The following is a 26,372-nucleotide window of genomic DNA, read 5'->3' on the forward strand; positions in this document are numbered from 1 at the left end:
CATTTGCCTTCCCACCTTACCCCCCAGCCCCTCTAGGTACCAGGCCACCTGTGAGGTCAAGACCTACAGGATGCCTCCTGCCACACTCCGGGCCCGCCTCCCGCTTCCCAGCCTTCTGCAGCCTTCCCTCCCCCCTTTCCAGGGCTGCTAATCTCTTGCCCCGTTATGTCTTCCACATCTCTCCCTCTTGAACCTGTATCACTGATCTCCCCACCCGACCTCCTGCTGCCAGTGTTACCCCCTCCCCTAGCTTGAGAATCCCCAAGTCCAGTTCTGAAGGTCTCACAGTTGCCCAGCGAGGCTCCATTGGTAGCTCCCCCCCACCCCCGTCTCTCTGTTTCCCACGCAGGTCATTTGAGCAGCTCATCCGCCAACATGGATGTGGAACATACCTGTAGGGGCCATTGGCCAAGGAGGGGACCCAGACCAGGGTGCCCATTTGTTTTGCACACAACCTGGGAACAGATGGGCTACCTAATGGTTGCCCTCCACACACTCCACTCCTGAATTTGCTGGCTAATGAAGCCTGCTGGGCATGCTTGGGGATCAGGCTCGGCTGCCAGTCTGAGCCTGGGTGTCTGAGGTGTCCACTTAGGAGCACTGGGTGTGAGATGGTTGGCTGCCTTGACACCGATGGGCCAGTGGAGCCCGCTCTTGTCTTCACCATGTCTTAACCTGGTGGCCTCTGAACCTGATGCTGACCTTAGGATCCAGAGGTTGTGGACATAAAGCTGCTGGCGCAGCACTTGGCTTGTAGTAGCCGGAGTTTCTGAGGTCACCTCAGATCTGCCCAACACGCCCTGCTGGTCTGCTGGTTTTGCACTAGCAGAGTGCTGTCTACCAGGTCCTGTTCTAGACCCTTTACATATTAGCTTAGTTAAACCACATACCAGCGCTGGGGACGTAGCTCAGTGGTTGAGTGCTTGCCTAGCATGTGAAAAGTGCCCTGCTTCATCCCCACTCTGGCGGGGGTGCGGGATTAAATAACTAACCGCACACCACAAGGTCAGTCTTAATTTCACAGTTGAGGAAGCAGAGGCTTGTTTCATGGTTGGTCACAGCCTCATAGATAATTGCTAAGTAGTGGGGTTGGGGTCCCCCAGCCGGGCGACTCTGAAGCCTGTCCTTCTCCAGCCTCCCCCTCTGGGCCCACAGCCCCTCCAGGAATAGCTTTCTCCTTGGTAGGCAGGTCACCAGCGGACTGCTGACTCGGAACGCGGGTGTCTTCACAATAATTAGTGCCAGCAAGAAGTTATTCAGTCTTTGTAGGACGTGGCTTCCCCTTTCCCCGCTGCAGGGTGTCCTGTTCTGGCCTTCCATCCTTAAAGATGAAGTGCTGATGGAGATGAAGGCGTCTGTGGTAATGACATGGGACCCCGCATCCAGGTGCCACTCCATGGTAAACCCCGTGGGGGTGGGGGTACACCCAGAGGCTTTGCATTGCATGTGGAAAGGAGTCTGGGAGTTCAGAGGCACAGGGTGAAGGGTGTCTGCCCCGTGAGTGCACCCTCCCCCTTTTTGGGGTCATTAGTCCCCATCAAGCCTGACACTTTCTTCACTAACTAGGCGGTTTGCCGTTGCCCCTTTGTCACCTCTGTTGCTACCTTTCTGGGCCTGTTGAGCTCACAATTAAGGCTCATGAGAGAGCCTGTCAATCACGCACACACACATCCTGCCTCAGAGGCCTCAAGGAGGCCAGAGTGGCCCCCATGGCAGGGGCTGTCCAGCCCTGGCACCCCTGGAATTGGTCTCTTTCCACATGTTTACTGGCCGCATTTTGGATGCCTCCCGAGCAGCTCTCAACCCAGGCCACCAGGACCTGTGGCCCATTGCCATTTTTTTAACTGAAGGCTTCAGGTTCAGGTAGTAGTGGTGGGAGTTTTGTCCTGTGGAGGTTCTGCGTGAGGATCTGACAGCAGGCTGCTCTCAGGAGAGGTCCTGAGCCAAGAACAGAGGAGGTTTGTCCACGGTCTCCCTCTCCCCTCTTTCTAGTCCACCTAATTACTGTGGACTAGAAGCTGAAATCACACTCCTGGTTCAAAACAAAACCCCCTAGGAGCCTTGCCCCAGGCTGGAAACGAGGACCCTTCGTCAGGTAGATTCTGCCTCTTTCTGACTGTGGGTATGAGTCGCCGGGGGCGGCTCAGGCGGATGTGTTACTGTGGCTTCTTGCTCTTTCACCCACGTTTTTATACCTGCTGCACCAGCCTTCCTGCTTCCATACCACTTGTGCCAGGGGCAGCCATCTTTCCAAACTGAGTCGCTCTTGGTGTAGGGCCCCAAAGGACTGGCTCCTGAGCCCCCTTGGAAGATGGTAACGCTTGTCCACGTCCCTGACCCTAACACTGCCTGGCCACATGCCAACCTCAAACCAGTCTAGTCGCCCCACACTTTGGGAGGAGGGGTCTCTGCGCTGAGCTTCCCAGGCTGTTTGAGGACCCGGATGCCTTGTATAGCTGGGCTGTGGCTCTGGAGACCCCTGCCCCCAGGTGGCAGTACATGAGGAGGTGGTGGTAGACGGTCATGAGTTGGCTGGGCCCTGGGCTGGGTCCTTATCTGCAGAATGGAAGGATGCAGGCCTTCCTTGTTCCCAGAGGGGCCCTTGTAAGCCCTGAAGGAAGCTGCCCTGGCGCAGCAGTGCTGCCTCCCGTGGTGGGGACAGAGGTGCTGGGAGCTTGGCTGGCAGGTTTGCGTGAGGGGGGCCGGGGGTGGGGGGGGTAAGGTGGGAAGCCCGGCGGGGCAGCACGAGCAGTGTGTCTGTTCCGCTGGCCTTACAGGCCCTCTTGAGCTGCTGGTGCACCCTCCATTGGCTTTGATCTCCCTGGGCCTAGGCCTCTCTGGCTCTGCCTGCGGTTGCCCTCCCAGTGCCTGTCGCCGCCTCTGCAGCTCTGTGCAAGGAGGTGCTGTCTGGAGGGACTGAAGCCCTTGATTTGCCCTCTTTTCCAAACTTCTAGATTCGGACAGAGGAAAAGGGTGGAGGGTGCAGGCCTTTGTTCCCAATCCTGTTGCCTCTGGAATCTAAGATTTGGTTACCCCTTTCATATCTGGGGGGTGGGGGCATGTGGTGCACAAGGTGCTTTCAAGAATAGAGCTAAATTAACCATTTTAAAGAGAGTGCACCCGGGATTTCCCTGAACGTGGTCACATCCCAGAAAGAAAAAGATCATAAGGGTGTGTCAGCTACTTGGGGAAAACCACTGCTTCCATTTCTGCCAGCTGGGGGACAAACAGAGAAGATGTCCCCTCAGGACTTGCCGAGCAGGGGGAGATAGAATTTTTGTGTGCCATTACAGATCATCTGCCATGTGTGAGATTAAGACTCACTGGAAATAACTCGTGGGAATGGCCCATAGCACACAGTACAAAGGCCCGCACGCAGATGTCGGAGGCAGGTTGGTCTCCCTGAGTTCCTTGTCTGCCTAAAGCCGTCACAGAGCTCTCCTGAATGCCATCTGCAGTGCCCAAGGAGAGTCTCCAGCCCAGCTGCTCCCAGGCCAGGCGGTCCTCCTGCTGCCTGAGCGATCACCTGGGCTGCTGAAAGGTGGCAGGGCGAGGACTCGTGCCCCGTTCTTGGCAGGAGTGCCCAGCAGGCCTGACTTGTGGACTGCTGTTGGTTTCCACATTCTTTCCGTTCTGGGATTTGCCCACACTCCACGGGTTTGCAAATCTTTCCCCAATTAAAAGGCCTCCCAGCTGTGTGTGCAGGGCGCTTCTGCCTCCCGTCTCTGCCCTTCTGTGTTTGTGTTTAAAATTCCATCTTTCCAGCATGTTTACCACTCAGCAAGTCTCCTTGAAAACCCCCACTTTTGTTTGGAGCAAGTTTTTTTCCCTTTGGTTTTTATTCTGTTTATGTGTGGGAAATTTAAGTTTGGGGAATTCATCTCGTTGCTGCATTGTGAGGTGGCTGGGGGTGCTCCAAGTGTCCCTGCTGTCTCAGCTGGCATGGAGGAGCCTTTAAATGGACATGGAACCAGACTAGCGTTTTGGCAAATGAGCAAGAGAGCTTACCCTTTAGTTCGTGGGCAGCGGCAGAAGGGATCTGTTAGGAAGGAGTCGCTAGAAACAGGTGAGAATCGGGGTGAGCAGCAGGAGGCCACCGTGCCCCAAGGTGAGGAAGGTCCCGTTCTCGTCACCGAAGCCAGGGTTCACCTGCAGTGCACACACAGCCGCCTCGACCCCCGCTCGTGGAGTCTACTCAGGCAGGGTCTGCCCGGCTTTGGTCAGGAACTTCATGGAACCTCTTGCTCTTGGAAACCAAAGGAACCGTGTGTGGCTTCAGCTGAGGAGCGGCTGGCAAATACTCCTTTTGGCTGGGTTCTGGTTGGTGAGGAACATGGAGAGAGCTCCATTTCCCAGGGACCGGGGCAGGCAGCATTTCCTCCCCAGAGCTGCCAGTGAGCCACCATCTTCCAGGTGGGCAGGCACCGGCCCTGGGTGGGGAGGGCCTGGGTCCCCTTGAATACATCTGGGTTTGGAAAGAGGTTAAAAATATGCGGGGAGAGCGTGGCACACTGCCTGCCTTCCCTAGTGTTGTGCCAGGCCCCGAGCCTCTGTCCATGGGGGCTGGAGCTGGACTGTCTGGCAGGAGCCCAGGGCTTCTGGTGGCTCCCTCCTACCCAAAAAGCCGACATGCTGACTGCCAATGACTGGGTGCACCAAGGGCATCCTGGAATTGATAAAGACTTGTGCTGTGGGCAGTAGGAAGGCCAGGCCTCCCTTTAGAAAGAAGGATTGACAGTAGGGACTTGGGACCAGGGGCTGGCCAGCAAATCTGTCCTGGAGCAGAGAGAAGGGGGTGTGGATTTGTGTACCAACCTTGAAACTTTCCAGGAGGCTTTTTTACTGATGTTTGGGAGCTTAGGTGGTCACAAGCCTCCCCTCCTTCCCCACCCTGGGAACAGTTCCCTGCAGTGCTAGTGCCTGTGTCCCACTGCTGGGGGCAGAGGGCAGTCAACCCAGACCTCACAGCGCCGTGTGGGGTAGAGCTTTCATTTCAGGAAGAGGATCATAAACTTCTGATCAGCTCTTAAAGCCACATCCTGGGGGATTGAGAATGATAATAAGTAAATTGTCTAAATCTTGACCATGATTTGTGGGATCTCAAACTGAAGTGAGCCTTGCTGATCACCTCAGTTAGTGGACCCTTCTTTTCAAACAACCCTAGGCCTGGTCAGGGTCCCAGAAGGTGTGGGCCTGGCTTCCTCCCCCTTCCTGCCAGCCTGCGCCACCACTGTGTGCTCACAGCCACAGCACATCCCTCTCCCTCCGCTTTAGAGAACCTAAAACCCATCTTGCTCTGTTCCTTTCATACACAAGGAAACTGGGGGGCTGGGGCTTGTCCAGTGTTGTGAGGTTTCCTGGCAGAGCTAGCTCTGGTGTCTCAGCCACAGGTAAGACAGAGACTTCCTGTGACACCAATTTACTCCCGTGCTGCAGTCCTGAGTCATCAGGGTGAACAGTCAGGTGGCTGCAACTGAAAGTGAAGAGGAAGATGACTCTGCCTGGCCACTCCCACTGTCCCAGAGCTGGCCACATGGCACACTGTCACCTCACCTGCGTGAGCTCATTTCCCCGCATAGCCCTGTGCTCTCGGGTCTGGGCTGGCCTACCTGGAACAGCCTTCTCTCTTGACTTACCCTCCCCGTAAAATACCAGCTCTATGAAGATAAAATTCATGTGCTGTCAAACACAGTTTGAGGGGCACAGCCAGTGGGCTCATGGTGTCTCCACGGGTCATGGCTGTTCAGGTTCCCCCTGCCCTTCTTGACTGGCAGGTGCTCCTCCCGCACCCTGTGCCCCATGGGCATGCTCTGTGGCTGCACTGTTGTAGCGCAGCTTGGGTGTGAGCTTCCAGGACACCCCTGCACCTGCGCCACCTCCAGAGCAGCTCCCCGGGCTGGGACCGTGTCCACCCCCACACCCAGCACCTTCCTCCTCTCTCTCCGGAGCACTCGTGATTGTTGATACTCCACTTGTTTCCCTCTTTCACCTTAGACTGGGAGCTCTTTGGGGGTGGGGACACTGACTTTATTTTTAATCCCTAGTAAATGTAAGTGAAATTTTTTGTTGAGCTACAAATTTGGGTTTTACTTCCTGATGAGCCAGAGTGAAGACACAGAGGAGCCCTTGATGCTAGAGGTAGGGACACATGACTTGCCCCTGAGTGGAGTTGACTGCATCCCCAGCAGGAAGAATTATGGATCTTTTCTTTGTCTGATAACCGCGGATGAGCCACAGATGATCTTAGGGAAAGGACAAGACCCAGGGAGACACCTTCCAGGGGGGGAATCCAGCGTGGGATGTTGTGTCCAGCTGGGACAGTTCTGTGCTGAGGAGGGAGGACGGCCACCCACCTGTTCCCTGCTTGCCTCTGTGCCTGCTTCCACCAGACTTGGGCACAGATGCACACACAGTTCTGCTGGGAAGGAAGCAGAGATCTTGCTGGAATGTGGAAGGCTGTCGTCGTTTAGAAGTCCATGGTCTTGTTCCTAGTAGGGAGGACAGGGATAGTCCCTTCCTGCCTGCCTGCTGTGGGTGGCTGCAGACAGTCCCCAGCACTGTCAGACCACCTACGTCCTCTTTGGGAACTCAAAGGTGCTTGGGTATCGTGCTCTGTCTTCAGACACCATCCATAGTTCTTAGTCGAAAGGCACAGACAGCTTAGAAAGGCCCATGGCTTCTTCCCCCTCAGGCGGCGACCCACCCCTGCCCAGGAAATAGTTAACTTAATTGTGCTCCAATTCCTGGGCTGTCCCCGGGGAAGCTGAGGTCTGACCGTGGACAGCAGGAGCTTCGCGTGGACCACTACAGTACACGGATTTTAATTTCTCCTTTCAGTCTGTGTTCCCTCTGTTCTGCCCACTCTTGACCCTTCCTTCAGAAAGCTGTTCTGACCTCTTATTCCAGTCTTGAGTGTGAATGGCTGGAACTGAGCCCAGGGGTTTGGCCTGTTTATTTAATTTATCTCAGGGATGGTTTGGGGCACCTGCCTGAGAAAGGTGGAGGGGGCTTGATTATTTCTTGAGAAAGTTCTTGGTTGTTAATGCCTCATGAAAAACTCATTTCTAAGTAGAGTAAAAGATTTGTTGGCCAAAAACGATTTCCCGGTGTTGGCTCTGTTGACCAGCTTTATTTGTGTGGGACCCTTAGTCACAGAACCTCAGCCAACGACTATGCCCCACAGGAGCAAGATGGCCCTGCCAGGTGTGCTGCGAGGCCACCTCAGAGCCAGGCTCAAGACGCGTGCACTTGCTGATTTCTCTGAAGTGGGGAAATTGCCTTTTACACTTAACACAATTCTAAGTAATGGTGTGTCTCACAAGTCACAGTCTTCAAATGAAGAGTAGGGCCTGAACTTCATACTCACAGACGAGCATCCCCAGAGCCCCACGGTGCCCTGTGAGGGCGGAGGCTGGGCCCAAGGAGCCGGGGCGCCCCTGCTTCATGGCCCAGGTGCACCCCGGGGGCCAGGGGCCTGTTTCTTGCCAGGTTCTGCTCAGTGGTGGGTATGTGCCCTCGAGAGCCCAGCCCTGCTTCCTACAGCCCCCGGCTTGCTCCAGTCTGCTCTAGTTGTACCCCCCACAGAGGCAGCCCTGGACTTCAAAGTCCCGCAGTGCCACCCCACCCCACATTCATTCCCTTTTTCTCTGGTCCTCTGAGCCCAGCTGGGGTGGGAGCCCCTTGCCTTGTGGGCCCAGAGGGTCCACACTTTGGAAGAGCTGGGTGGAGTTCAGAATCAAGGCCTGGTCCTCACCACCTGGGGAGAGCTGGCATCCACCCTGCACGAAGCCATCACCCGCAGGTGAGAGGGTGCCGTCTGCCCTACCTCAGCAGGTGCTGGATTCCACCTGCAGCACCTGCCCGTGTGGCTGTCATCCCAGGTGATGTGTTTCTGTGCCTGGGACCCCCGCTGACTCAGGCCCCCCACTTCCCGGATCACTTGGCATATCTGCTTCCCAGCCCAGGCAAGTCTTGACCCCTGGGTCCACAGACAGGCCAGGGTGGCCAGGCCTGCAGGCCCTTTCCCAGCAGCTTTGGGGGAAATTGGTCACAACCTCCAGGACAGTTCACAGGAACACTCGCTGCTGTGGCAGCATTTCTGCCTCAGACTCAGGTGCTTGTAACCAGCCCGAGTCTCCTTCCCACTGAGCAGTGGCACGGGCGTCTCCTACCCACCCCCGTGATGGTGCCCATGAGCCGGCTGGTGAGGGGGACCCCACGTCCTCTACCCCTGGGTGGGAGCAGCCCGCCTGTGGCCTCGCTGGGAGGCCGAGCCCAGCGGCCGGCCGTTCTGCCCTGTGTTCCCTTCCTCCTCCAGCTCCCACTGCAGGGTGCTGCACACTCTCCCGCACGGAGGGCCACTGCGCAGAGATGGTGGGCCCCTCCTCCTGGAGCACCCCTATTTCCTCCCTGTCAGGCTGTCATTCATGTAACCCCTGCCACCTCCTAGGTCATTGGGGACATCGGTGTCCTCGGGTTCATCCCGCACTCGCCGCCCTGAGATGTCTGTTGGACCTGTGCCTGCGTGTCCACCTTGTCTGTGGCAGAATCCTGGGACTGAATTTGTCTTTGAGGCTGGTGTTGTGACACCCCCTCCAGTTCCTGGGATGTGGGAGGGTTACATTCCACCAGGAGGTGGCAACCGGGGTTTGATTTTACACCGAGTGTTGTTTCTGATGCTGGTGTGTGTGCCTCTAGGAACACTCTGGTGACTTTATTTTTAACACAAGGTAAGTAAGTTTGAGGACTTGGGAAAAAATAAGAGACTAAGCTGTAAAACAGAGCCCTCTGCTGGCCAGCGGGAGTCCCTGCAGCCCAAAGCTAAGACAGCTGTTCACCTGGGGCCGTGGGACCCTCTGCCCATGGCTTCCCCAGCGTTACTCACCTGAGCGTCACCAAGTGAATGGGGCTGTTTTTGATTCTTATCTCTCAGGTGGCTCTTGACCAATGGCAGATCAATGACCATTTTTTTAAAAAACCAAGATACAGGGTGTACTTCTTAGAGATGACTCCATTGGTCGGATTATCCGTGGAGCTGAGTGGGTCTGGCTTTTGTGCCTTTTCTTTTTTTTTTTAAAGGGTTCATCTCAAGTTTCTTTTTTCTGGTTGAACAATTTTTTTCAACATTAATAACTAATGGAGAAGAGGAAGAGGCAAAGTAGAACCATATGGCAGCACAGACACAGCCTTCCCTGTGGCCGGAAGCTTCTGATTTGTATCTCCTTTCATGTGATCAGCTCTTGGGTTAGATAGTTTGTGCAAAAGAAGAATGATTTTTTTTCAGTCCAGCTGGACTGCATCTCTCATGTCCTTTCTAAGCTTGGCTGGTAGCTGTGACTTTGGGTAACTTCTCTGTGGCCCTCGTTTCCTCTGCTTTAAAATAGGACCTGTGTAGAGCTGTCTGCAGGCTGGAAGGAGTGGGCGCAGGGAGACTTCAGCAGGGTGCCTGGCACTCGGCTTCTGCTTCTTGTTATTGTTTTGGAGATGGGATCTCACCATTGTCCAGGCTGAATTTGAACCCTTAGCCTCAAGCCATCCTTGCACCTACCTCCTGAGTAGCTGGGTCTACTGGGCCTACTAGATAAATGCAGCATTCTTTTAAAAATATTTGTGGTGCTGGGGATTGAACCCAGGCCGTTTTAGGCAAGTGCTCTCCCCCTGAGCCACACCCCAGCCGTGTTCATTGTCAGGAAGCGTCATGGAGGGCCTGGCCTCTTACTCACCTTTTGCCTTCTGGCTTCTTCCTCCTCAGCCCTTGCTTGCTCTATCCCTATCCCCTGTCATTCCAAGGCCCCGCCCCAGGTATCAGGAAGCTAGGTGGGCATGCCGGTGGCAAGGCTGCCCCCTTGGGTGTTCCGTGATCCCTGGTGGCAGGGAAATGGACCCAGCCCTGGACTTACCCTCCAGAAAGACAGTGGGCACTGTCTTGGCCAGCGTGGTGCCGTCCAGCAGCCTGGTTCAGCCTGATGCCTTTGGTGTTTCCTGACTGTTCCTTTCAAAGGCCAGGAAGCAGTTTAGAGGGGCGCTTTTGCCCAGCCAGAGCCCTGCACACCCAAGTGTGGACAGTCAACTTTGCTTGGACCTGTTCTTTTCAGTTAAATCACTGTAGAAACTCTGGGTCCATGACACACACTGTGATTTCTTCCGCTGTTCTAAGCCTGCCACAGTGGTGGTGGGGTAAGCCTGGAGAAAGAGTTGTTTGTGGTGGACTAGATGACGGGGGTAAACTGCCATCGTCTGGTTCCCAGTGGTACCTCAGACCACAGGGGGATCATCCACTCCCGGGGAATAAACCCAGACTGAACACTGGGGCCGCATGTGGGACATCAGGGTCTGCAGAGCCTGCCTTGACCTCTGTGGACGCAGAATCAGCTGAGGATGAAACGTGAGAGGCACCAGGCAGGAGAAGAGTGCTCGCCCCTGGCAGCGAGGGGAAAGCCGCCGGGGAGCAAGAGGGTCCCTGCAGGCGGCTTGGTGGAGAAAGTTGGAAACTGGGCTGGGTCAGTGATAGTGGGGTTCAGGAGGCAAGGGTCTAGGTCGCCAGATTAGCAAATAAAATACATGTCCCATATGACATTTGGGACATCAGGCTAAAGTATTCATGTGTATCTGAAATTCAGATTTAAACTGGCCGTCCTGTGTTCTATGCATCAGACCTTAATGGGGGAGGGTCTTTAGGTGGCAGGCTCATGTGCATACCTATACATTGAGTGAGCAGGGAGTGGGCCGGTGTTTGGCCAGAGCGGAGGGAGGGCAGATCGTAGGGCAGGACTGGAAGTTGGTGCCAGGTCATGATGGTGCACCTTTGGGTACCTGCTCTGGCACACACCTGTGGGCACACCACAGGTTCACACTTTCTCTTCCCCGCAATGATGATAGCATCGTTATTCAGAGCAGGAAAAGAAACGGGACTGGTAGCAATAGAACACCAAAACGCGGCCCAGCTTGAGCGTTTATGCTAGAAGTGATACCGTGTGGGTGGAGAAGAGCCAGCGTCCTTTTGATAGTGGGGCAGATCATAAGGCATTCATGAGCCCCGGGCCTTTTCTGTGTACTGCCACAATCTGGGGGGTTTGTGTAAATGTCTGTTTTTCTGAGATTTTTCTGAACCTGGCTGTGGACTCTCAAAAGCCTAGGCTCAGATCTTCAGGGGTGGTTAGTCTCTGGTGTGGCTCACACTGTGTTTGACGAGTTCATAAGCCGAGCAGAGGCCAGAGCCCAGGTCTATGAGTTCTCAAATCTTTGCACCATTGCTGTGGCTGTACCAGGTCAGGTATTTAAAATGCCAGAGTTGATCCACGCATGGCAGCATGCACCTGTAGTCCCAGCTACTCTGGAGGCCAAGGCAGGAGGATCATCTGAGCCTGGGAGTTTGAGGCCAGCCTGGACAACACAGCAAGACCCTATCCCTTTAAAAACAAAACAAAACCACCAGCACCTGGGCACAGTGACACATGCCTGTAATCCCAGCTGCTTAGGAGGCTGAGGCGGAGGATCATGAGTTTGATGCCAGTCTGGGCAACTTGGTGCGACTCTGTCTTTAAAACCTACACCCGGGTACGCTTGCCCCCGCCCCAGCCCCAGGAGCTTCGAGTGAAGGCTCCATCTCTCTGCTGCTTTCCCGCTGTATCAGGCTTGAGGATGCCCAGGTAGAACTACGGGTGGAATTGGTTGTTGACATCCATCAAAATTTTAATTCTTTTTTAATGTTTTTAGTTTTACATGGACACAATACCTTTGTTTTATTTATTGTTATGTGGTGCTGAGGACCGAACCCAGGGCCTCGCATGTGCTAGGCGAGCGCTCTACCACTGAGCCACAACCCAGCCCTCAAATTCTTGACAAGTAAATTTTAGTTCTTTGGTGTGCAATCTATTAATTTAAAAATAAAGCCAGTCAGAGCTTAGGAGGCCGAGTATGGTAGAGCTCCTCCCGCCTGCCCTCCCGCTGCCTGCCCGCCCATCTCCCTCTGTGCCCGTGTCACATACAGTGTGGGCCCTGGGAGCACAGCAGTGAACAGACCCGCAGTCCTTGCCCAGGTAGAAGTTACAGCCCAGTGAGGGAGACCAAAAAAAGACCAATAAACAAATAGTTTGAGTTCGTATAAATGTTAGGAAGCGTTGCTGAAGTACCTTTCGCAGCTTCCCTCTTGGGCGGGAGTGGAATCGGCCTCTTCTATGCCAAATCCCAAGGTCTTGTTGGCTCAGTGGGGAGAAAGGGGACGGCCGCCTCTGGCAGAACCGGGTGAGGAAGCAGCCAGGGGTGGAGCGGAGGGGCGGCTTCTGCCACGGTCGAGGCTGGTGTTGCGGTCTAAGGATGGCAGCCAGGGAGGGCAGGGGTATGCCCTGTGTGCTCACCCCTGTGACTGCCACCGTCCTGAGAACTGAATGCACTGTCTCCTGGGGGCCTCTGAGTCCTCTGAGTCACCCGGGGTCTCAGCGGGAAAGTACATTCAGTGACTTGCCCTGGAGGGAGGCCTCTGGTAGGTGGTGGAGTCGGAGGCCTGGCCTCAGGCCTCAGCCTGCTGGAGTGACCGCAGGTCCAGGCACCAGCTGGGGCCCCAGGGGGAAGGAAGCTTGGGCTCCACCCAGCGGTGTAAATGGGGATGTTAGGTTCGGGCTGTGACATGACAGGTGGGCACCTGTGGTGGTTTCGCTGGCCCTGGGACAGAACAGCCAGCACCCCCCCCCTGCCACCCACTCCTCTGAGGGAAGCTGTTAGACACCCCCTCCACAGCCAGGACTTCACAGCCCGGGGGTTTTGTAGCCATCGCTGAGCAGCAGCGGGCCTGTGGGGGTGCTGTTGTTGCCTCTGGCATGTCGTCCTTCCCCTTAGAATTCAGGGGTACAGAGTGGGAGGAGCAGGGACTTTGGAGTCATGTAGCCCTGGATTTAGTTTCTGCCTCCACCCCTTACTTGTGTGGCCCTTGGGCAACGTAATGATTCTGGGCCTTAGTGCTCTAGTCCATAAAATGGGGGTGACATACACGCTTCACGGCACGAGTGTGAGATTTCAAGTATGCAGAGCACCAGCATGGTGTGTGACACGCCTGGCACCTGGAAGTGGCAGTAGGGGGATGTTGTCACCAGACTTGACCTTGAAAGTCACGCCATGTCTCCAAGGCTGGAATCCCTGTGAACCTCAGGGCAGGCTCCTGGCCTCCAGTTTTTCCAGGTAGTGCTTTGCACTCTAGATTTTAATGTACCCCGGTGTGGCTGGAGGCCGAGGCCGGTTGTCTCAGGTGGCAGTAGTCGTGGCCTGTCTTCAGGGGGCAGGGCCTTCAGGAGGAGCACGGGAACCACCTGCTGTCGGCGGCTCTGCTGCTCATCTGTGCTCCAGGGTTCCACTTTTTCACTGGGAAGGGTCCTGGGTGCAGGGTCATGGTCATCGTTACCACTACGTGCTAAGTGACACAGTGAACCCCCACAAGCCCACCTCTGAAACGAGCCTGAAAGAAGCTGGCTCTGAAAGTGCTGCCCCCCAACCCCCACCCCCAGAAAATTTGGGTGGAAATGGATGATTGGGTTGGAGGGACAGCCAGCGGCCTCCGCACCAGCAAGGCCCTGGTCAGAATCGGCAGCACGTGCCCTGAGGTTCCTTCCTGCCTGGCCCTGGCCATGGGGTTGTCCTCAGATGAGCCAGCTGCAACTCCACCGTAGGAGGCCACTGCGAAGCCACCTTCCCCAGCTAGGGCTGACTGCAGGAGCCCGCCGGTGGTGCTTGGCCAGGCGCCTGGAAAGTGTTGGAAACCCCACCCAGCACGGCCCGGGGGAGTGCTCCAGCAGCAGGGGCTGCTCCTCTCCGCGTTCTTTGGATTCCTGTGTATTTGAGATATTTACCTTCTTCTCAGGACTTGAGCTTGTGTTTTGCCCACCAGAGACCAATACCACGCAGCCACACGCTGCACTTCCTAGACCACCCCAGTGACCCGGTAATTAAAGCTGCACAGGACTTGTAGAAGGAGGACTGTGTTGGAAATCACGCTCCACTGTAATTCAAGAGCAGGTTTCTTTATAGAGGGACACAGTTGGTTTCAGGCACATGTGGAAAAGAAAAAAAAAAACAGGCCTGTAATTTTGGCAGGGCACCAAGGGCCAGATGTTAAACGTACTGACCACAAGATGGCTACGGTTATCGCTCTCCAACCTGAATTCAAAGTATGATTTTAATCACTGTTGCTGTCTGTTCCTTTCTTTCTACCAGGTCCCCAGCCTATGTGAAGATCTCCTGTCTTCTGTTGACCAGCCACTGAAAATTGCCAGAGACAAGGTGGTGGGAAAGGATTACCTATTGTGTGACTACAACAGAGATGGGGACTCCTATAGGTGAGCTCACACTCAGGAGTGCCACAGGGCCGCCATTGCCACCTGCTGCTGCAGCTCAGAACCCTGGACTCCACTGGGCTGGCTGGGGCCCAGCCACCCCTCTCTCTGTCTGTCTTTCTGTCCTCTTCTTTCCTCTCTTCCTTCTCCCTCCCTGGCTCCGTCTGGCTCTTCATCCTCTCAACAAGCAGGTGTGTGCAGAGTGCCTCTGTGATCGCCTCACGACTCTCACAGTCTGATGGGAGAGGGGCGGAGTGCCGGTGATGGGTGCCCTGAACTTGGGGTCCGTGTTTAAGGGATCCAGCTCTGTCAGATACGCACCTCTCCCTCCTCTTCCCACCACCAAGCTTTGGGCTCTAAATAGCCAAGTTGACATTAGCCCCTGTCCTGGGAGACACAGGCAGCCCCTGGTGACCCTGTAGCCTGTCCAGAGATTAGAGGTGGCACAAAGGAAGCCATGGTCAGCTCCAGGAGGACTTGTTGAAGGAAGCGATGAGCTCTAGCCTTCTTTTTGGTTTTTTCAGTGCTGGGGATTGAAACCAGGGCCTCAAAAGCACTCCATCACTGAGCCACATCCCCGCCTTTTTTAGTTTTTATTTTGAGAAAGGGGCTAAGTTGCCCAGACTGGCCTTGAATTTGTGATCCTCCTGCCTCAGCCTTCTGGTTGCCAGGATTTCAGGTGTGCACCATGCACCACCATGCTTGGCTGATCTGGGTTTTTAAGGGGATGTGGAAGTTATTCCTAAGAGTAGGAATCCCTAATGCAGTCCTGTATCTCCATGCCTCGAGAACGGTGGAGGACACAGTGTGCTGCAGTTTTAGTAGAGACCACCTGGCCTCAGTCCTGGGACTTCAGCCTAGTGCTGTTGCTGGAGGGGGTGCCAGGGGTGTAAGTAGAAGCAGGAAGAATGACTTGCAGTCGGCCTGTGTGGGCTCTAGGCCAGCACTGCTCCCCAGGGCACCAGGACTTTGACAAATCAGTTGTTATCTCTGGGCTGTTTTCTCATCTATAACACAATAATAGTTTAGTACTCGTGCATGCAGCAGAACGAGCAGTGGCATCTTTCTCTGAGCATGTCCTGTGCACCAAGCACTGCTCTGAGTCTCTCTCCTGTGGCGTCTGGATCCTAGTGAGGAAGTCAGACAGCACACGCACAAGTAATACAGACTCTGAAATTGCTGCCAAAGAAAGCAGAGGACAAGAGGGAGGACAAGACGGCTGCAGAGGGAAGGCTCACCTGTAAGGAAAGAATTCAGTCACACACAGGTCAGCCAAAGAGCTCTGCTGGCATTAAGGCCCTGGGTGGGGCCAGCAGAGGACCCGGAGGCAGTGAGGGTGGGAGATGAGATCAGAGGCGTGGTGGGACAGGCACGCAAGACCTGGAAGGCAGGCCAAGGCTTCTCAGGGAAATCAAAAGAAATAGCACACAAACTGTGGATCAGCGTAGAACTCATCATATATTTAAAAGGTTTAATTTATACGGATTTCCTTCTTATCATCAGTGGAAGTGAGTTAGAGTGTCAGTTGGCCTATTTCAGGCTCCTGATAGGGAATAGCATGAGACTGAGATGGGTGCCATAAGGTGGGCGGAGGGTGGAGAGGGTGAATGTGAAGGGTGGTGCCAGGCATTGGGCCTGGGCAGTTGGAAAGTGGGGCCACTGTTGTTAGAAAGAAAGACAGCTCAGGCAAGAACAGGTCTGGAGACACTTCATGCTTGATGTGCCCTTGGATCGAAGTGGAGATGCCAGATGGGCACAAATACACGGTTGAGTTTCCCGAGAGGGTTTGGGGCTGGAGAGAAAACTGTAGACGTCCTGCATAGAGCTGGTGACGTAGCCCTTGGCAGGTAAGTTCACAGCACAGTGTTCAGGGGCAGTCCTCGGAAGCCTCCAAGGAAATGGGAGGAACAGCCCTTGGAGAGAGACGTCCAGTGACCGTGGTGAGTGGTCTGAAAGGCCGGGGAGCATGTGCTCCCTGGCATCTCCTGAGCCCTGGCACCAGGCTCAGAGACTTTCTGGGAGAAGTGGTCCTTGAGCCGAGTCGTTTGATGGTTATGTTTCTTTCTACTGCGGAGTCCTGCTTAAGGTAGCATGGGAACCCGTGAAGCATGGGGTGGTGTCCGCTCCCAGCTAGGCTCCAGCCCAGCAGCCCCTTCAGGGTGCCCCCCATGAGGCACCAGTGGGCTCTAGGGAGCTGAGCCTTCACAGAGAAGTGTGGGTATCGGGCAGAGGCTGTCTTTCCTCTCTCCCCTTCTCAGTTTGAAACTTCAAGGTCTTCTGATTTTCTCCACACATTTCCATCCTGTGTTTGATCGTTCGCTTAAATAAGATCCTTATGGTGTGGCTGCTGCCAGGAGCGCTGTTTGAAACCTGTTAGCTGAAACAAAAAGCCTTCTCGGGGGGAAATGAAAGGCCTGACTTTTGAAATCTAAGCGTTCCTGTCCATCTGTCTTTTCTCAAATGGCCTCCATTTAAGCTCTTAAATGTGTTCTGAGTGCCCCTTCCACTAAGAATATTCTGGGTAATGTTATGATTTTTTTCCCCCAGCTACAATTACCCTGGCTCCAGGACTGACGGCTTGAAATGCTGTCGTCTGTGAGCCGTAAGAACTGTGAGCTACAGACCTCTTGAAAATTGCAGGCCCCCGGTCTGCAAGAGGATAGGCTCTCGTGTCTCCTCACGTTGCCATAGTGGGCAGATCTTCAGGCCCAGGGACGATGACAGCCCTTTAACTGTGGGAACACCCAGTCGTGAGGAGAGTCTCAGAGGAGCAGGCGGAAGTGGGAGTTCAGGCTCCCACTCAGGCTCTCGCCCGCTGTGCCTCCTGGGGGGACCAGGCCTCATTTACAGGTGAACAGTGGCGCCACTGACAGCTTCACCTGCACCCTTGTCTCTGAGATCTGATAAGAGGCTTTGAGAGAGGCCTCACAGTGTTCCCTGGCTGGTCCCATCCTGGGCTTCAGCCATGGGCATGCGCAGCCATGCCCAGTTTTGTTTTGTTTTTAGATGCGTGCGTGTCCCTGAGCAGAACAGATAGCCGCTGTCTCTGTTGGCTGGGGGACTGTCTGCAGGGCCCTGCTACAGGGATCTGGCAGCATTCCCTGAAGCTAATGCAGTGGTGGGTGCTGGAGCAGACATCCCCTGCCCTCTTTCTCAGAGACTCCTGCGGGCCAGGCAGGGCAAGGGCCTCAGTGACAGTCCACATCTGGGTGGAGGGAGTGGTCCCATCTGCTTTTCAGGGGAAGAAAGTGCAATTCTTCTATTAATGCTTTTTAACGAGCATGGGGTAGAGGCCAGGCATGTTCTAGGTGCTGAGAAACCAGTGGAGAACAGAACAGGAGAGGCCGCCCCCTCGGAGCTGGAGCCCAAAAGTCAGCTACTAGATTTAAGCTCATTCAGATGGAGATGCAGCCCCCTGGTATCACCAGCCGCGTTTCCAGTACTTGGAAGCCTTGTGTGGCTCCTGGCTGTCCAAGGCCGATATAGAACATTCCCATCCTCACAGTGGGCTCCATCTGGTGGCAGTTTTCCAAGGATGAACCAGCAAGTTCCAGGACAGGAGCCAGCATATCCACCCAAGCTCAGGAAGGGAGAGGCGCCATCCCTGTCCAGGCCACCTGGGCCCCGGCTCATATGTGCACATCCAGTGTGACCGTTAGCTCGTGCTGGTCGTAGGGCTGGTCCTGGGGCAGCCATGGAGTTTCCCATTGTGCAGAGTCTCCACCAGCTCTGTGAGCAGGGTGGGATCGGCAGCCCTAAGGCTCCTGCTCTGGGTGGTCAGCAGCTGCTGCCTGGGACCCTTCTCTTATGGTGCAGCCTCTGAGAAGGCAGCAACTCTGCCTGAGGATGCTTAGTCTAGTTCTGTTTTCAGCAAGTCTACCACACGGCCTGCGCAGTGGTTTCATTAATGAGGTTCTAGGCATAAAGTTAGTTAGAAGAGATCGAAATAAACACACAGACTCAGTTACCTCATTTCTATTGCTAGGTCCGAGACGGCTCACCTCTCTGGTTCCCACCTCTAGCCGCCCAGCAGGGCAGCGAGGATTACTCTGGGCTAGCAGGAGAGAGAGAGAGCGAACACGCCTGGGAGTAGCCCTTTATTGGGGAACAAGAGATTCAGGGGAGAATTCCATCCAATGAAGGTTGAGGGGGGGCTGCACTCCAAGGTCAGGGTCAGTGATTGGGTCTCCGGGGTCAGTGGTCAGGCACACCCCCACACAGATGGGCTCTCTCATCAGGAAAGGGTCGGGAAAGCTTCGACAGAGCCAAAGCGCCTCAGGCCCTTAACGGGAGTCACCCAATCACGTGTCAGAATGGCTCCCCACATATCCCCCCTTTCTTTTCTTAACAATGAGGCGGCGGTTCACTTTCTGGAGTTCTTAGATTCTTGATTGGAAGACTCGCCATCCTATAGTTACAATACAAAAGAGAATTAACAGCAAAGAGAATAATCCAATAATGTACCAAGCGGAGTGTTTAAGAATATTTCCAGGGTTGAATCCATTTAACTCCTTTAATATTTGGTTAGCCAAAGAAGAAGGATCTGAAAAATCAGCTCTATTATTTTGAATGTCTTGGATATGGTGATGAAGTTCCAGAATATCCAAGCTATTATTACTATTTGGCCAAATACCTAATAAATGGTTTTTAACCTTCTCCCAATCCCAGAGAGAAGCATTGTACTTGGCAGCTGTAACACATACATACTTATAATTAGCATGGCATTTAAGCCTTTCTTTAAATTTTAAGGCTGAAAGTTCATTACCTATGTCTATAACAGTCGCCTCTAAGGCATTTAATTTAGTTTCAATCCTTTCATCAATATTTACTTGATTATGCAGAGCCTTGGAAGTATTTTGAGCTAAATTATTAAGAAATTTTGCATGCTGAATATTCTGAGACAATGTCAGAGATGCAGAGACAGTTGAGGCAATAAATGAGACCAGTGCTAAGACACCAACAATTATGACTCCAATAGCATGTTTAGGTCTTGTTAGCTGGGCATGAATTTGCTGCAAGACTTGTAAACCAGCATCAGCATATCATGGCTCTGAAATATTAGCAGGTAATAAAACAAAAGAGGGCTGATGAAGTATTAGCACTCCTTTTCCTCCATTATACCTAGAAATACAATTAGTTAGGTTGCACTTATTACAAGTAACAGCATATCTGTCATCTATCCATCTAACTTTTACATTTCCAATAATTAAAACATAAGGAGATTGGATACAGGCTCTTAAGCCATAGCAAGATCCCTCTTTACAGTTCTTGCCGACAAATTTTGGTAAAGGTTTATCTGTAAAATGTAAATACTCTGAGGCAGCAATTAAACGCCAAATATCTCTTTGAATACCTCCTTCACTATAAGTCAAAATATTACTAACAAATCCTGCAGGTGTCATAGCAGAATTTCTTTGTAATTGTCTCTTATGAATTTTTGGAGACCAGTCTAAAATATACCCACTAGCTTTAGACACCTTATATTGTACAGGAAAGGTATTTACATAATCCATCCATTTAGGAAAGGTGCCAATTTCAATTGTAGAACTATTTGGACAGTGGGGTATCGGTGGAGGTTTTGCAGAAATGACTGGCTTGTTATGGGAAAGTCCCATCTTAATTACTGATCTAGTATTAGGTTTTAAGTCCCCATAAATAGAATTATTTGTCAGTCTAGGTTTACCGATCGCTGTCTTTTCTTCGAATGATACTTTCAGACAGCCAGCATGTTTATCATGTGACCAACACAAAGGTAATTGAGCACTGTAGCCAGAATAATTAAATCTAGTCACATGATTGGGAGTAATATGAGTATCTGTAAATCCTCCCATCATGAATGAGTCATTAGTAAATACTGGAATAGATTCTCCAGTTCACACAGCTGTGTGTACCAGGGGTGGATCTGGGAAATATGTCCAATAAGTGTCTACTTGATTCCCTTTTACCTGACAGCCCAGTAGGGCAATTACTGTCGCTACCATCAAGACTGGGGTCCTGTTCTTTCCTAGGCGTCGAAGTATTTGGGAAGCCTGGGTTGTTAGCTTCTTCACCTCTTTCCATGAAATCAACTTTTCGGCTGGTTCAATCTGGTCTTTCTTCATCTTTTTCTGATATCTCCTCCTTCTGGGTAGTGGCTCCTCTGGGTCGATCCTCAGTCGCTTGAGTCTGGGTTTTATCTCCTCCATGTCTGATAGCACGTTCAGGCACCCAAATAGGACGGAAAGCACCTTCTGGGAAGATACAAGCATGACTTTGGCCCCATGTTATTACCGGGTCCGGACCCTTCCACTGACCAGTTTGTAAATCTTTCCACAGAACTCTGCCTAAGGGGCCTGTTACTGAGGGAGACATTTGTCTCTCAGCAGCAGTGTGACCTTCTGAGTCACAGTTTAGAAAATTTAAAACAAATAAGGCATGATTAAGGCTATTTTGGGGAGTCACAATCCTATTCCCCCTTTTAATTTTTGTAATTGAAGCTTAATAGATAAATGAGCTCGTTCCACAATGGTTTGACCTTGGGGTTATAAGGAATTCCTGTTTTATGATTAATTTTAAATTCTTGGCAAAATTGTTGAAAAGAAGAGCTTACATAAGCTGGAGCATTATCTGTTTTAATCTGCATAGGGCACCCTAAAACGGAAAAGGCTGCTAAGCAATGAGAAATTACATGTTGAGTATTTTCCTTAGTACGTGCTGTGGCAAAAATAAATCTAGAATAAGTGTCCACTATGACATGCACATAACATTGCTTACCAAATTGAGGAATATGAGTTACATCCATTTGCCATATTTGATTTGGTTTTAATCTATGGGGATTTACCCCTGATGGCAGAGATGGAGTGTGAATAACACTCTTAGGGCATTGGCTTACAATCCGACGAGCTTGTTCTCTGGTAATACTAAATTTTTTACATAAGCTAGAAGCATTTTGATGATATAAGGAATGGGAAGCTAGTGCACAGTCATATGAAGACATCTGCTGACAAAAAGCTACTAACTTATCAATTTTGTCATTACCTGAAACTAGAGGTCCAGGAAGATTAGTATGGGCACGTATGTATCCTACGAAACATGGGTACTTTCGCATTAGCACTGTCTTTTGTAAATTATGAAATAATTTAAATAACTCCTGTGATGAAGTAAACCCAATAACTGAGGTTTCAATATTTTTTGTAACTCTGACTGCATATAAGCTGTCAGAATAGATATTAATAGGCTCATTTGAAAAGTACTCTAAGGCACAAATCAGAGCTTGAAGCTCTGCTCTTTGGGCAGAAGTATAAGAAGTTCGTATTACCTCTGTGTGAACATGGCTGAAGAAACCTGCCTTCCCAGAGTTGGAAGCATCCGTGAACACCGATAAAGCTTCCTCTATTGGATAAGCTCGTACAATCTTTGGAAAGATAAGTGACGTTAATGATGCAAATTGTACAATCTTATCACGAGGATAATGGCTATCTATCTGCCCAGGAAAATTTGCAAAAGTTATCTGCCATGAGCTAGAAGTTTGAAAAAGCCAATTAGTCTGTTGAACAGAAAATTGAATAATTATAATATCAGGCTCAGATCCAATTAACTGTAATATCCTAGTTCTACCTTTAATTACTAATTGAGCTATAGAATCATGAAAAGGAATTAATGTTTTTTGAGGGGAGTGGGATAAATAAATCCATTCAATAACTCCTAATCTTTGCCATATGGCTCCTGTTGGGGTATGCTCAGTTGGAAATATTAATAAATACACTATTTCTTTAGGATCTATTCTAGTAAGCTGTGCATTTTTAATTGCAATTTCAACTTTTCTTAATGCTGTCTTAGCTTCCAAGGTTAGTTGACGTGGAGAGGTTGGAGAAGGATTTCCTTGTAATATCTGAAATAAAGGACTTAACTCAGAAGTAGTTAGTTTTAAGGATGGCCTTAGCCAGTTAATATCTCCTAATAGTTTTTGAAAATCATTAAGGGTATGTAACTCTTTAACTCTTATCTGAAGATTTTGAGGACGGACTGTATGTCCTTGAATCATTTGACCTAGATATTGAAAAGGAGACACTTTTTTAATTTTTTGAGGAGCTATATATAAACCCATTGCTGTAAGTGAAGTCTCTGAGTAAAAATTTCTGAAAGTACCTCTGGATTAGCATGAGCCAATAATATATCATCCATAAAATGAATAATATATGCATCAGGAAAGCTATTTCTAATGGGATTTATCGCCTGGTCAACATATTTTTGGCACAGTGTAGGACTATTATGCATTCCCTGAGGAAGTACCTTCCAGCAATATCTTTTAACAGGTTCCTTAAAATTAATTGCTGGGACAGTGAAAGCAAATCTTCAGGATGTAACCTTATAGAGAAAAAGCAGTCTTTTAAATCTATTACCATTAAGCTATAATCTAAAGGAATGGCTGTGGGGGGAGGGAAGTCCTGGCTGTAATGATCCCATAGGCTGAATTGCATGATTTATTGCCCTTAAATCCTGTAGTAATCTCCAATTTCCTGACTTTTTCTTAATAACAAAAATAGGTGTGTTCCAAGGACTAAGCGTTGGTTCAATATGACCAGCCTGAAGTTGTTCTTCCATTAATCTATGAATTATTTTAAGCTTTTCCCCTGAGATGGGCCACTGAGCAATCCATATAGGCTCCTCTGTGAGCCATGTGATTTTTTTCAGCTGTCTTAGGGATCGGGGAAGTACTTAGGGCCCCTAGTAAAAATTTTGGTTTGGAGCATTTACTAATCTTTGTCGTGGAGACTGGCTTGTAAACAGATACTCTTCCTGAAGGGTCTCCTTATCATCTCCAGGAAAATACCTCTGATTAACTTCCTCAGTTGACCTTATAGAATTTGGGGTAACTAATAACAATCCCATTTTGGCTAAAATCTCTCTTCCCCATAGGTTAGCTGGTAAAGACTCTAACACATAAGGCTTAAATACTCCATTGTTCCCATCAGAATCTTCCCAATGGAGATAGTTGGCACTTTGAGCAGGCTGTGAAACTTGTCCTATTCCCTCTAGGTTAGCTGGTGCTACATGCAAAGGCCAGTTCCTAGGCCAAAACCTACTGGACAATACCGAGATATCAGCCCTTGTGTCTATTATTCCTAGGAAATTTTTATTATTAATTCTAAGTTTTAATAAAGGGCGTTCTTGCCGTACTAACTGGGACCAGTATACTCTGTCTGGCGGTTTAGAAACTGAATCTACCGGCAGGTGCCTTTCTGAGACACAAGGCAATAATATTAATTGAGCAAAAATATCCTTTGGGGTGAGCCTTAGGGCATAATTGGATTTTACAGTAACATATAACTGTCCTTTAAATTCTGAATCTATCACACCAGGTATTACCTTAATGGCTCCCTTTAATTCATTACGTCCCAAAATCAAACCTACAGTATTATCAGGAAGCGGCCCGAAAATCCCAGTAGGAATTTGTTTTGGCCCCGTTTCAGGATCTAATTCAACTGTCTTTGAAGGTCCTAAGAAAACTGTCTGCGATCTCTGTCCCGGTAAAAATTGCGGACTGTCCTGGTTGGCGCCAGTGACGTCACACTGTGTGATCTCCCTTGGAATTCCCCGTATTGTTGCTTGGCCCGGGGAGGGGCCGAACGGAAGTTTTTTGTCCTCCCGCTAGGAGGAAATGCCGGCGGCGAGAAGGCGGGCTCATCCGCGCCATCTGAATCCTCCGCATGGGGCTGTGAGTTTAAGTTCACATTTCTAACCTTTGGCTTGGCCCTTAGTGCCTTTGTTTTTAAAGGGCTTAAGGGAAAGGGAATTAACTTAGCCTCAGGTTGATTCTCCATTTGAATAGACCTAACATCTCGTTGAATGCCTTTTAAAAGGTCCTCAGGGGGCCATGAACTTTGGCCCATATATTCAAAAAGACAAACTTCTAGGGCCATCCAAGTTTTCTGTATTTTTTTTATGCCTCCAGGTAGTTCATTAGAAAGACAGACTCTCTGTAACTTCCTTTTTAATTTCTCCCAAGTAAGTAAATTTGGAGATTCTTGGTCACAAAACCAAGGATAATATTCACCTACAATCTTTAAAAATTGTAATAATTGAGTTTTCTTTATTTGTTTTCCTTTTTGATTAATTATACTGTCTAAAATAGTTAGATACATTTCCTTATCCATAGAAGTTGAATTTCCCATTTTAAGTAATTTAATGTCTCTTTCCTTCAATATCTCCAGGTACTTTTGTGACCCAATTGTCATTTCTTCCTTTATCTTTATTTTTATTCCTTATCTTCTTTTATCTTTATTTTTTCCTTATCTTTATAGTGTGCTCCCACTCAATCTAACTAATCTAGAATGCTCCACGTTGGGCGCCAATTCTACCACGCGGCCTGCGCAGTGGTTTCATTAATGAGGTTCGAGGCATAAAGTTAGTTAGAAGAGATCGAAATAAACACACAGACTCAGTTACCTCATTTCTATTGCTAGGTCCAAGACGGCTCACCTCTCTGGTTCCCACCTCTAGCCGCCCAGCAGGGCAGCGAGGATTACTCTGGGCTAGCAGGAGAGAGAGAGAGCGAACACGCCTGGGAGTAGCCCTTTATTGGGGAACAAGAGATTCAGGGGAGAATTCCATCCAATGAAGGTTGAGGGGGGCTGCACTCCAAGGTCAGGGTCAGTGATTGGGTCCCCGGGGTCAGTGGTCAGGCACACCCCCACACGGATGGGCTCTCTCATCAGGAAAGGGTCGGGAAAGCTTCGACAGAGCCAAAGCGCCTCAGGCCCTTAACGGGAGTCACCCAATCACGTGTCAGAATGGCTTCCCACAAGCAAGATTTGCTGACATAGCTTCCTGGCAGAGCCTCGGTTACCAGGAAGAAAAACTTGTACATAGAATTCCTTTTAACTGGGGCTCAGAGGTGATAACACCTTTCCTTCAGGCATCAGACCCTTCCGACATCGGCAGGTGGACAGCATGGTTCCTGGTGGCAGGAACATCATGGCATTCGTGCTCAGGAGCTGAGAGCCTTCTCCCCAGCTCCCTCCTGTCTCCTCCTCCTCCTCCTCATTCTTTCGCCTTTCTAATTCCATTCCTCTCAATGCCCAACCCTGTGAATGCCACCTGCAGGAACTAAGAAGTGGACCTTTTTCCTTAAGCCCTCCCAAGTCTCTGTCTGACTAAGTGCTTTCCTGATGGGGCAAAATACATTCTAAGAAGTGCTGTAAGTCTTTGGACTGGGAAGAGAGAGGCTGGCTCTCATTTCGTCCAGTCTTCCTGTGTGAGTAGCCCTGGGTGCTGGGAAACTGCCTCTGCCGCCAGGCAGCACCTGCGCCCAGGTTTCCTAACGTCTGCAGCATTTCCCGGTTGGATCTGGCTCTCTTGCCTGCTGCCACCTGACGCCTCGCTTCTTACTACTTACTGTGTAAGAAGGTCTTGGAAGCAGTTTATCTAGAGCCGCCAGTAGGTCAGGGAGGAGGGGGCGTCCGTTGATGAACAAAAGGGAAACTTAGTGGGAAGGGAAAAGCTGACAGCTGAGCACTTCCTGTAGGCCAGGCTGCCACCCAGGTTTGACACTGAGAGTCCCTTGCAGCATCCCTGTGAAGCAGCCCTGGTACGTGAGGGATGAGGTTCAGACCAAGTAACGTGCTGCTGTTACACAGTTGCAGGGGGGGCTCCCCCTCTGGGCCTTTGCTCTGCACACCTCCGGAGAGCCCTCTTGGATGCCAGGGCCTGGAGACATCTTTGCTGTAGGTAATGGCTTTGCCTCTGAAATTTCAGGCAGCTGGGACTTAGGCTTGTTGCTCAATGGCAACTTCTCCCTGGACTGATCAGTGACCGCCCCTCCTTTCTTTCCTCCAGGTCACCATGGAGTAACAAGTACGATCCTCCTTTGGAAGATGGGGCCATGCCATCTGCTCGGCTGAGAAAGCTAGAAGTGGAGGCCAACAATGCCTTTGACCAGTACCGAGACCTGTGAGTGCCCCTGCCCTTGCACCTCACTCTCAAGGTTAACAAGTGGCCAGGTCAAGCCATTTCCCCTGGGTCTGTTGCCTAAGTGAAGGTCAGGACCACTCATGGCAGGGTGCGGGCACC

The 26,372-nt window shown here is 51.1% G+C and overlaps 1 protein-coding gene across 2 annotated transcripts in view; it reads left to right on the top strand.

The window, feature by feature from the left end:
* CAPZB (capping actin protein of muscle Z-line subunit beta) overlaps positions 1–26,372 on the top strand; it is a 124,323-nt gene that overhangs the window by 65,169 nt on the left and 32,782 nt on the right. For both annotated transcript variants that reach the window (XM_081305170.1, XM_081305169.1), the window contains exons 3-4: positions 14,203–14,324; positions 26,139–26,252. In XM_081305170.1, coding sequence (XP_081161296.1) covers positions 14,203–14,324; positions 26,139–26,252 — 236 coding nt within the window. The remainder of the gene's footprint in view (positions 1–14,202; positions 14,325–26,138; positions 26,253–26,372) is intronic.

This window comes from Spermophilus citellus (assembly GCF_964194105.1).
Source record: "Spermophilus citellus genome assembly, chromosome: 9".
In the NCBI taxonomy this organism is placed as follows: domain Eukaryota; kingdom Metazoa; phylum Chordata; class Mammalia; order Rodentia; family Sciuridae; genus Spermophilus; species Spermophilus citellus.